Source organism: Nicotiana tabacum, chromosome 4 (assembly GCF_000715075.1).
Source record: "Nicotiana tabacum cultivar K326 chromosome 4, ASM71507v2, whole genome shotgun sequence".
NCBI lineage: Eukaryota > Viridiplantae > Streptophyta > Magnoliopsida > Solanales > Solanaceae > Nicotiana > Nicotiana tabacum.
The window spans coordinates 82,422,495-82,434,561 of NC_134083.1; the positions used below are offsets into that span (position 1 = coordinate 82,422,495).

Sequence of the window (12,067 nt, forward strand, 5' to 3'; positions counted from 1 at the left end):
TTTAAAAAATTAAATGTGAAGGCTCCCGCCGTGATATAAGGAAATGAGATATTGAGAATTTATTTATGATTTAGGACTACGAGGCGGTACCTCGGGAGTGCCCTATTGATATTTCTTTATTTATGTTCTTGTCTTTGGGTAATTTTGTTTCATTAAATAAGTAAATTCTTGTCTTCTTCCGTGGTATACTAGTTGACTTTATTATTATATGTGTTGTGCTCCTAGTTATATTATGTTGATTTTGGCTTTTTACCACGTGACTCTTAAGAAGTATATTTCTGGTTTTACTTACTGATTTTTGATGATTGAGTTGATTTAAATAAAAAAAATTATTATGTTTTAAATTAAATAGTTTTACATCTAAATCAGTAATTATCTGATGCTTTAATTTAAGTACAATGTTATTTTCTTCTCCCAAATGATTTCTAAAATAAATTCATTTCTTTGTTGATTTCTTACTTGATTTAAAAATTATAAACTTACTTTATTGAAAATAAATTGATCATGCGGATCTTATATACTTTTATTATTGATACGTGAGTTGTCCGTGTGGTTGTGATATAAATATGGGCACGAGGTGCCGTGGAAAATATGAAAGTGGACTGAGACCCGTAATATTTATGATTGTGAAATGAGGTGTCACATGATGACTTTTACTTGAAAAATATATTTATTTGAAAGAAGTATATTCGCAAGATATTTATCTTAAAGAATAATATGTGAAGGACTTGATTAATTGATTGTACCTGTGTTCCTTATTCGTCTGAGCAATAATTATAATGTTGTTGTTGCCTTGATGTTATATCACTAGTTGATTTTGTTGTTATCATTGATAGTTATTTTCCAGTACTATTGTATATTGCTATATTGCACAGGTTAGTTGACTAGTGAGTGTCTTGATTGTACTTCGTCACTACTCCACTGAGGTTAGTCTTAATACTTACTGGGTACCGACTGTGGTATACTCATACAATACTTCTGCACATTTTTGTGCAGAGCCAGGTAATGTGGAGTCAGTTGACTGCTCGCCAGCAGTACGGATTTTGTTGTGGAGACTCAAGGTAAACCCGTTGTTGCATTTGCACGCTTTAGAGTCACCTTCTGATATTGTACTTGCACTGTTTTATCTCTATTTCAAAATATTTGTATTTGTAGATTTTCTAATAATTCAGTAGAACTTATGACTTGTACTACTTGTTTTGGGAATTATAAATTTTATGGATGTTTTCATTTCAAAGATTGTTAGATATTATTAAATTATCGTTGTTGTTAAATAAATGTTAGGCTTACCTAGTCCCTAAGATTAGGTGCCATCGCGATACCCAACGGAGGAAAAATTGGGTCGTGACAAAAATTAACCAACAAAATGAAAGAACCATCCCCAGAATTTACAAAAAGCCATAACTATCCCGGGAGGGAAAACTTTTAGGATTACAGGTGTGTTTGGTATGAAAGAAAATATTTTCCTAGTTTGGTTGGTGAGTAAAACACTTTTTCCAGAAAATATTTTCTAGTGTTTGGTTAGAGAGTATAAATATAATTAGGAAAATAATTTTTTATATTACTCTCTTCAATCCGACTTTCCCAAAATTTTCATGTGTTCCTGTACTCCCCCCTCCCCCGGACTCTTCTTCTTTAAGAATGTAACTATACTTTTCAAAATTCACACAAACCCAAATGAATTAATGTGTTGTTTTATTTTTTCACACAAGAAAATTTTAAAATTTAAGCTCGATAACTAAAAAGAAAAATACTTTATTTCGTTGAAAAAGAAAATATTCTTTCTGCAACATGAAAGGAAATTACTCATTTTATTGAATAAAAGAAAATAGTTTTTCTACATTATGAAATTTGTTGAAATGAAAGAAAATATTTTTTTCTACATCATGAAAAGAAAGTATTCGTTTTGTTAAAATGAAAGAAAATATTTCTTTTGCATCAAAAAAATAAAATACTTAATTTGTTGAAATAAAAAAAAATACTTTTTCTACATCATGATTTCATGAATGTACGTGTTTTGTTGAAATAAAAGTATTTACTACATCATGACAGAAGCATCTTTTAAAAAAAAAAAAATCCGTAAGTAATTTTATGTTAAGTTTTAGTTGAAGGTTGAAAGAACATAACAAGAATGCTTTCATTTTGTTGGTTGACTAGAATTAATGTGTTTTAAATTGAAAATCTTGGTGCCATTGGAAATAAGAAGAGAGACTTCAGCAAGTATTATAAGTTGGAAATCTTACAGAAATGTCCGAAATAATCCCAACTTACCAACTTCTGGCCATTAATCATAAATTTATCAAAACTAATCAAACACATATAAAAATTGAAAACCCAAATAAATAAGGTTCTTTCTCTCCAAGAATCACACACAAAAATCTCCTTCCATTAAATAATAGACGGAAAGGAAAATTCATGGATGAGCTAGCAAATAAGGTGATGAAATACAAGAAAATATATATACAAAATTCCAACACATCTAAGCAAAAAAGGACATTTTTCAATGGGTATGGTTGAAATTCATTGAAAACAACAACAACAACAACAACAACAACAACAACAACAACAACAACAACAACAACAATAACAACAACAACAACATACCCAGTATTATCCCACACCGTGGGGTCTGAAGAGGGTAGTGTGTACGCAGACCTTACCCCTACCTTGAGGAGGTTGGAGGAAGGTTAGAGGAAAGTTAGATGAGTCAATATACAAAATTGGAGGAAGGTTGGAGGTGATTTGGACTGATTTGGTATCAAAATTCGTAGTTAAAGTTGAGTTAAAAAATTCTTCTACGACACATGTATCGAACATATATCATACATATATTTCACACACATGTATACATGAATACACACGTGTATACATGTGATACATATGTGATATACAGTGTGATACACATATTATTATTTTTTCATGTTCATCTTCTATTTCGAATTTTCAATTCAAACCACCTCAAAACTCCACCAAATCATCCCAAAATTAAGATTCAAGTTCTTTAAGATGTACTCAATCTATTCTAATAACACACACTCAAAAGAAAGCAAATATTTGACCTTTTATTTTGTTACACATAGCTAATTGGCTATATTGGTAATATTTGACTAATATTAGTAATATTTTATGAATTGACCAATTTTTGTAATAAGCTACTTATAAATGGACATATCTGATAATTTTTCTTATAAGTTTAAAGAGATAGTAAGACAATAATGAAAATTAGCAGTCTCTCCAGTTTAAATGGACATATCTTTTGACAAGAGTGAGTTGCTCTAGTGGTGAGCACCCTCCACTTTCAATCAAGAGGTTTGTGAGTTCGAGTCACCCCAAGAGCAAGGTGGGGAGTTCTCGGAGGGAGGAAGCCGAGGGTCTATCGGAAACAGCCTCTCTATCCTAAAATATGGGTAAGATCTGCGTACACATTACCCTTTATACTGGGCTGTTGTTGTTGTAGCAGTCTCTCCAATATAATTTCAAGGATGAGAGTTTTTCCAATTGTTATAGCCCGTCTAATTTTATCTAACATATAAATAAATATTCACATGAAAATGAAATTACTCATCAGGAACGCGTTTTGATTATTGAACAAAAAAAATTAATTATAATATTAATCCCAAAATACCTTCACGGAAATTTTCTCTCTGCAATTGCTGCTTAGAGATTGTCATGGCAAGAATCTGTTATTCATTAATCCAAAATAAGCCACATAGAAACGGTGGCCCAGAAAAAAAGGCTATTTCTGGCAAGTCGCTGTATTGGTCCAAACCTGGTTTGGCATCATTTTCAAACTTTTGACGAAAGTAATACGTAAGTATTTTCTTTTTTCCAAAAGCTTTGACGGAAATAAAAAGCTAACACCATTTGAGTTGACTCGGCGCTTCAAAGTACCTTCCAAGTGTTTTCATGTAAAGACTAAAGGAGTATCCTTCTTCTTCTTCTTCACCAAATTTCTGCAATAATTGCCACTGCTCTCTCTCTGTAAGCAATTCTGAAGCTTTTTCTTTGTTACTTTTGCTGTCAAATCCTCTTCTTCTCTAGGTAGTCTCAATTATGACTTCTTGTTTTCTGCTGGATGGCTATATATCTGAATTCTTCACAATTTGCATATATGATGCCACAAATTGTAAATTAGGAGGATTTTGGTAGTAACTAGCTAGCTAGCGTTTTGGATTCATTCACTTGTTCCTTCCTTTATGTTTACTTTGCTAATTCGACTGGGATTAGTTGACTTACAAAATCTATTGAATCTAAGAACTAGCTGTGCTCTATTATGTCTTGATTTTGTCAATGGCATATATCATCTGTGAAAGTTCACGAGAAACTCCGGTTTCTTGACTATTTTATGGTGTTTGTTGAAATTCAATAACAATGGTAAATATAGACGAGCAGTACGAATAGTAGCGAGAAGTATAATAGTTGGTGATTTAACCTTACTACATACAGCAATTTCTACTGTTTATCACAATTACTCACCAAATATAGGAAGATATTAGATGCCAGAAAAAACTGATTTTTGTAAGTTATGATTATGCTCTCTCTATCTGATGGAATCTTGAGCGTTTTAGAACTATTGCCATTGATGCATCTAGCACTGTGAGGGAGTGTATCAGCTATCAATGCATAAATCATAAAGTTTGGGGTACAGCCCCGATACAATCATAACAATCCATAAAACAGATACAATCTAAGTTAGTCCATAGAACGAGCAAGAGTTCAATGCAAAATGACGAAACTAGTAAAAGCAAAACACAGCTCAAGGGCTCCCAGCATCCCACGGATTAAAAAGTGTGGCTCACCAAGATAGCCATCTCAAAGCCAACAATGCTTCTGCTCTCACGCGGCGTTTCAACACCTGGATCTGTAGATGTAGAGGAGTGTTTCTATCGACTCAACAATTGATAAGTACATCCAAATTTAAGAGACAAGTTAAAGACTTCAGAAACTAACAATTGATACACAATCGCAGCATACAATTAAGTATATGGAAATATATATCACGTAGCTCCATCTATGCACATTAACCATTTCCATATTCAAAATATGCTAAGGTTACAAGCATTACTTACTTCTAACCTCTTTATTAGCCCAAACCTTGATAAACATCACTTTACTATGCAACAATGGCTATGCTAGAAAAAATAATCACAAATACTTGGTAAAGAAAAATAATCACAAATTGGCTAACTCATCAATAATCTAGCATCGCAATGCTTAAAATAGGGTTAGAAATACACTCCAAATCTGCAGTAGTCAAACTCCATTAATGTAATAAACCTATGTGAGATAACTCTTTCTAAGAATATAACTGATTTCTTACCTTGAATTCTTATGTGTAATTTTCCATCTTCTTGTGCCGAGGGTCTATCGGAAAAAGCCTCTCTACTCCTCCGGAGTAGGGGTAAGGTCTGCGTACATACTACCCTCCCCAGACCCCACTTGTGGAATTTCACTGGGTTGTTGTTGTTGTTTATTCTTATGGAGAATCTTGATGGGATGTTAACCCCTTCGACCCCTCTCCTCAATTCGATGAGCTAGAGCTTATTTTAATGTTGCTTCTTCAACAAAAGCAATTCTCTTTCCTGTGGACCTTCCTCCATTAGAATCAAGGGCATCGGGTCTAGCTCCACTCTCTCCCTTTACTACTTAGCTGCCGCTCTGTGGTTTTTCTTGGATAAGGTAAAGTTTTATTAATGAAGGTAACAAGATGGTACAATTACACCAGACCAAAAACACTTACAGCTCTGTGGGTTAGTATCTTAACCTTTCCAACCGCTGTTGGAAAGCCGTGTCCAGAGACAAATCCTATTTTGGATAGTGTGAGTTAAACGTATTTTTCCCATCCTTAGGTCGTGCTAACATTGAGAAAATAGATGGGCTTTGTGGTTTATATAGTAGAGGGTTAGGAGACACTCGAAATGGTCAAGTACCTTCCTCCGGACGCTTTTGATGTGACGCATCAAGCTTTTCATAGAGTTTCTTGGCCAAAGTAGCCTCTGACGCATTGCATCAACATTTTCCATTGTGCCGTGTCAGGGGTTATCCCTCAGTGGTGTTCACCTTCATTGAAATGATCATAACTTTGTGCAGGAAAGTCCTAACGATGAATGGTTTGAACCGTTGGAAACTAGACTTCGAGGGTTACACGTTTTCTTCTTAAATTATTATCAATTCTTTATAGATTAAGACTTGTGCATCCTTCATGTTAAGGCATGTTTCACTTGTTAGCATAGGTACAAGCTTCCAACTCCTCTTGTTTCCAAAGTACTCTTAGCTTAATACAAATAACACCAACACATCAAGCACACATACTTTCTAATGCTGTATATATATAGTCAAGAATGGACGGAGTGTTACATAGGGACTCACACATTTTTCAAGATTAAATTTTAAACTAATTCATGTGCCTTGCATCATTTTTCCTTTTTCATGCTCTTTTTCAGCTGGGTATCAGTCAGCAGTCATTTTACTTGATTTCATATTTTTATCTTCTTAAAAGCCAAAGAAGAATGGAGACACATGTGGTAAGACTCATTTTTACAACTGTAATCATGAGTCTTGGATGCCTAGTACAATCAGATGCCTCTACACATCGGTATAAAAGTGGAGAGGAAGTCCCTCTCTATGCAAACAAGGTTGGCCCATTTTTTAATCCCAGGTAGATGCTTTAAACATTTCCATCACTATGTGTTTTTTTTCTTTTGACTTATGTCTTTCAAGAAATATCATCCATACTTCAGTTTGTATCAGGTAAATATAATTTCATTAATTGGTTTAGTTCACTTGCTAAAACAATCACTTCATCAGCACTTCCGCATCACGTAAAAACAAGGAAATTCCTGTCCCCTTCCCCAAAAATTCCACCATCCACCTAGTTTCTATTTGAAGGCACTTTCTTGATTGCACAATAAATATTAATTGATCTGGCTCCTACAATTGTTTTCTAATCGATTTTGTTAGTATAATATTTACTTTCTGCTTGAGGTGGATGGTTGACTCGAGCAGATTTTGAGTCTATTTTCTACCTGATTATAAATCTGCTAAAACCCTTGGAACTGGTCAGTGATAAAAAACGAGCACAATATAGTTTAATGAATCAGATTCTCTCTTTGTGAAAATCAGGCGGTCATCAAAGGCCTTAGACAAATGAAATATTTCTCTAATGTTTCTTACTGTTAATATTATTCATTTTTCCTATTGCAGTGAAACTTATGCTTATTTCGATCTTCCATTTTGTCGACCAGGTTTTCTTTTTCACTTTTGTTAAGTCCTTGATTGCCTATTATGCTGAATAAGAATCCTCTATTCTTATCGCACATCACAATTTTTTCTTTCGTTCCTTTCTTTTGTTTTTGTCAATCTTCTCTTAAGGTTTTCTAGTTAATCTTATTTGTTACCTATTGTGCTGAAACATTGGCAGATAATATGGAAAAGAAGAAAGAATCTTTGGGTGAAGTGTTGAATGGAGATCGCCTTACATTTGCTCCATATAAGCTGGAGTTTTTAGCGGACAAAAAAGATGCCAAAGTTGTATGTAAGAAAAGGTTGACAAAGGAGGAAGTTGCACAATTCAGAACCGCTATTGCACTGGATTACTACATCCAGATGTACTATGATGACTTGCCAATATGGGCCTTCATCGGGAAGATCGATAAGGAGGGAAGCTATGACCCTAATGAGTTCAAATATCACATTTATACGATGTTTCACTTTGAAATATTTTACCACAAGGACCGTGTTATTGAAATTAACCTTCGAGCCGATCCGTATGTTACAGCTAATGTAACAAATGATGAGGAAGTTGATGTAGAATTCCTGTACACAGTGATGTGGAAGGCAACTAACATCCCATTTGAAAAGAGAATGGACAAATACAAGATGTCTTCTTCTCTGCCCCATCACTTAGAAATTCACTGGTTCTCAATTATGAACTCATGTGTGACAATTTTCATCGTGATGTCATGTCTGGGAACAATTTACATGCGGGTCCTGAGGAGAGATATTTATAAGTAAGAAGATGTATCCTCCGTATTCTTTCACTATGATATAGTTTGATCTTAGTATCAGACTAAAAATACTCCTTTTTGCTCAATCTTGTGAAGGCTTGCGCAGGATGAGGAATTCATTGATAACCAAGAAGAAACTGGGTGGAAAAGCCTCCATGGTGATGTCTTCCGGTACCCAAAGTGCACCTATTTGCTTTCTTCAGCGCTTGGTTGTGGAACACAGCTGTTGGCAGTGTCAGTAATTTCTGAGATCATCTTGTTTTAAGTAGAAGCAGTATGAACTATTTGTGAAAATTATGTTCATTAGAGATTCTTTCTTGATCATGTTTCTGCAGAGTGGTGGCCATTCTAAGTTTAGGCGTGCTTGGTGTTTTTCAACCGTATGATCGAGGAGTTTTGCCCACTGCTTTGATCATAATATATGCAATAACTTCTGCAGTTGCTGGATTTTCCGCTGTATCTTTTTATCATCAGCTCGAAGGAAGCAACTGGGTATGAACTGCAGGATTGTGCCTACTTTAACTCTTCTCTCAAATTGCGCGCTTAATAGAAGATTGTACATATAACCTTATTATCTTGTTTTTGGCATGGCAGCTAAGAATTCTATTGCTGACGGGAGGAATATTCTCTTGCCCCTTGTTCCTAACCTTTTTCTTCCTTAATACTGTTGCCATCAAATATGGATCAACTGCAGCACTTCCTTTGGGCACGATTGTGGTTATACTTCTCCTCTGGGTTTTGCTAGCGTTACCTTCACTTCTGTTAGGTGCATTATCTGGGAAGAGAATAAAGTCTGAGTTTCAAGCTCCTTGTCACACCACAAAGTGTCCTCGTGAGGTTCCACCACAGCGTTGGTACAGGAGTATCATAATGCAAATGGCATTGGCAGGAATTTTGCCTTTTGCTGTCATCTATATTGAGCTGTATTACATATTTGCAAGTGTTTGGGGTCACAGGATATACACAATATATGGCATTCTTTTTGTTGTATTTATCCTTCTCCTGATTACAACTGCCCTTGTCTCTGTTGCTATGACGTACTTCCAACTTGCCGCAGAAGATCATGAATGGTGGTGGAGGTACAGCCTTTCTCATCTGACTACTATGATGCTTTTCTTCTTGAATATTACCTTCTTTTCATAAGGTGTAAATATCATGATCTCCTAATCCATAGCAGATTGATTTGCTTATGAAAAAGGAACTGATGGGAGGATTTCCACATCTTTGTCTCCCTGAAGTTTCTGCGTCTTCCTTTAGTTTGTTCTATTTCTATATTTGCGGTTTATGATCGTACACTGTCAGTGCTCTTTAATACCGTATGTGCAAATTCATAGTTCTAAGATAATTTTCTTCTTTATTCACATAGAAGCTCATTTGGTAAGGATCGAAAACTTTGCTTGAAAGGCTTCGTTTCGAGTCTTTTGTCAACACTCAGCAGTTCTCTTGGTGGGTGATCCATAAATCTGATATAAGTTCTCATTTAGGCTGTGGCATGCCACGACACTGGACTGCTGGTAATCTCCCCTCAAAACTTTTTCTGATAACCGAGAAACTCCCGAAGGTCGGTGGTGCACGGTTTGAAACTCGATGCATAGTGGCGTTTGTCTGTGGCAGGGTCCAAACCAATGACGTGCACCTCACCCAAGCATCACGTGTTGCGCTCTTACTACTAGACCAAAGCCCTGGGCCCCTCACTTAAACTTTTAATTACTAAAAAAGAATAAAAACTTGAAGAGACTCATGCTATTTTTTCTGTTATTGTATGGGCTCTTTAAAGCTGAGTACAGCTGATGTGATACTTAAAAAAAGTTTCAGGATTTTAGACCGATCATCAGCATGAATCTAATTTTCTGTTGAATAGTCATTTCTTCTTGCATCTGAGTCTTTGGGGCTCATCCATCTGACTGTTGGATGAATGGTTGTCATTGATCTAATACTAAGGGGCTGCAGCCTGATAGTGCTATAGGAACATCGTAGGATGAGTTTCTCACGTGAAAGAGGGCTTGAGCTTAGGAGTGCTTAAAATATGTTCCTCTTCTTTCTCTCCCCTAAATTTTGTTTGCAGTGCTACTGCCCATGCAGTATGCACTAAAATTTTAATTTCTAATTTCTGTTTAAGGTCTCCATTCTAGTCCTTGTCTCTTGAAACAAAGGCAATAGCGAGCATTTGTCAGAATTTTAAGTGCCATAGTAGCGTAGGATTTAGTTTAGTTTGTGATTATTTCCAGCCTTACATCAAGAGGAGAGTTCCCTAATCTTCATTTGCTTGTATTTTTTTCCAAAATATAGCTACCGAGGTTTGAACCTCCAACCTCTCTTAGAGAATTGAGGGGCTTGACCAGCGTATGAGAAGCTCTTTGTCTTCATTTACTTCTTTACATTCTGAAGACTGTGAGTAGATTTTTCTAAGTAATCGAATATTGAATCCGCCCTGAATCTCTACCTTTCTGCTACCAGTTGTACAAGAGGTGCCGGAATCTTGGCCTACCTTATAGTGGTTATTGAGGATATCTAATTTGACCATCTTAGCGATTTAGCTTATTGGAGAGGGTCGACCTTGACCATCATATATTCTTTTATTCCTTTAACTACAAATTCAACTTGTCATTGGCTATTACTACTCTTTTTCCCTTTCCTCTCCCATGAGGTCTCTGCTATACACCACTGGGTCTAGGTATTCTGTTGAAGATTCTCCTGTTTATCATAAATTATTCCCGTAAGATGAAAGAAAAAGTGAGGGGTAAGAAAAAAGAAGGTAAAGATATAAGCACCTAGAGTGTTGCCTTAACTTTGCACTATAATAACTCCCTTCCAGTTCCATGAGGACAGCAATGCACTGAATAGTTTTGGTCTGTAGGCTGTACTAATCTTCATAGCTAGCATTTTCCAATGTAGAATTATCTTTGGACTTTGCTAGAGCATTGTCTTAGTCACCTAAAAATGCTTGAATGTCAGTAGTTAACGCTAATTGTTATGCATTTTGAAATACTTTGCTATGCCTTTAATGGCTGACTTATTGCTCACTTGAAACAGGTCTTTTCTTTGTGGTGGATCGACTGGCTTGTACATATTTGGTTATTCCTTTTACTATTACTTTTCGCGGTCAGACATGAGTGGTTTCATGCAAACCTCATTCTTCTTCGGGTATATGGCTTGCGTTAGCTATGGCGTCTTTCTCATGCTAGGCACTATCGGTTTTCGTGCCTGTTTGCTATTTGTCCGTCTCCTGTATGGCAGTATCAAATGCGAATAGCTGGTTGCTTTCAAGAACATCCTTTGCTTGTTTGGAGAAAATATTCATGCCATATCTTTCGTAGCTAACAGTTCAGTTGGATTTCGAAGTCAAGAATCAAAATTTTTAATGTCATTACATTCTGGGATGTCGGCAAAGTTTAATAGGCTGTTCTGATTTAAGGACACAATGTACTTTAAATGTGAGAACAATAAGATGTTCTTATTCAAAGTTTAGCTCAATGAGGGCAACATAGTTTGTTTTACTCCTTGAACTGGGGCCTTTACTAGTTGCTAGCGTATAGTTTAGTACCCTTGTGTTGCCAGCATTCCCAATTTAGCATGGAGTTAATGGCATGTACTGATGGCTGAATATTCAGTTTGTTTACAGTTAATCTTTTTATAACAAATTCTTCGGTTCGGTGGTAGATTTCAAAGAGTCAGTTAACCGACAAAACAAAGTTTTGACATATTGCAGCACAGGTAAATTACATTTGTGCTTTATATTACTACTATCACCACAATTCCTGTAACACTTTCACTTTCTTGTTCTCTTTCTTTCGTTCCATTGCAGAAAAATTGATAGCCAAAGTTAAGGAAGAGATAAGTAACTTGAGGGATGTAAACAAAGATATGTCTCAACAAGTGGAGGACGCAGACTAATAGGTTAAGCATTCAACAACGATGGCTTAATATAGGGGAGGCAATTTAATCCCAAACCCATTCAATCCGCCCAAGGTTGGGCGGCTCATTGACCCACCCATTGTTGAATTCAGCGCATCTTGACCTGACCCAACCCATCTATGCCCATCTAAAGTTGGGTTGATTTT

At 35.8% G+C, this 12,067-nt stretch overlaps 1 protein-coding gene across 5 annotated transcripts; it reads left to right on the top strand.

The window, feature by feature from the left end:
• The first annotated feature begins 3,771 nt into the window (after positions 1-3,771).
• On the top strand, positions 3,772-11,665 carry LOC107759455 (transmembrane 9 superfamily member 3). Of its 5 annotated transcripts, none has more exons than XM_016577396.2 (8): positions 3,772-3,981; positions 6,500-6,658; positions 7,204-7,244; positions 7,421-8,009; positions 8,103-8,240; positions 8,342-8,498; positions 8,601-9,085; positions 11,040-11,665. In XM_016577396.2, exons 2-8 carry the CDS (start codon positions 6,510-6,512, stop codon positions 11,257-11,259), a joined length of 1,779 nt encoding a protein of 592 aa, XP_016432882.2. In that variant the 5' UTR covers positions 3,772-3,981; positions 6,500-6,509; the 3' UTR covers positions 11,260-11,665. The 5 variants fall into 5 exon arrangements, with proteins under 5 accessions (XP_016432882.2, XP_016432885.2, XP_016432883.2 ...); XM_016577397.2 differs by having other exon boundaries at positions 3,842-3,981; positions 6,444-6,658; XM_075252119.1 differs by having other exon boundaries at positions 3,844-3,981; positions 6,500-6,635.
• Positions 11,666-12,067: the final 402 nt, after the last annotated feature.

Excerpts from the sequence above, each read along its gene's own strand:
- LOC107759455 (XM_016577396.2), top strand. The coding sequence starts at position 6,510 with ATGGAGACACATGTGGTAAGACTCATTTTTACAACTGTAATCATGAGT. Across the intron at positions 6,659-7,203 it reads GGCCCATTTTTTAATCCCAG|TGAAACTTATGCTTATTTCG; the intron begins GTAGATGCTTTA and ends TTCCTATTGCAG. Across the intron at positions 9,086-11,039 it reads GATCATGAATGGTGGTGGAG|GTCTTTTCTTTGTGGTGGAT; the intron begins GTACAGCCTTTC and ends CACTTGAAACAG.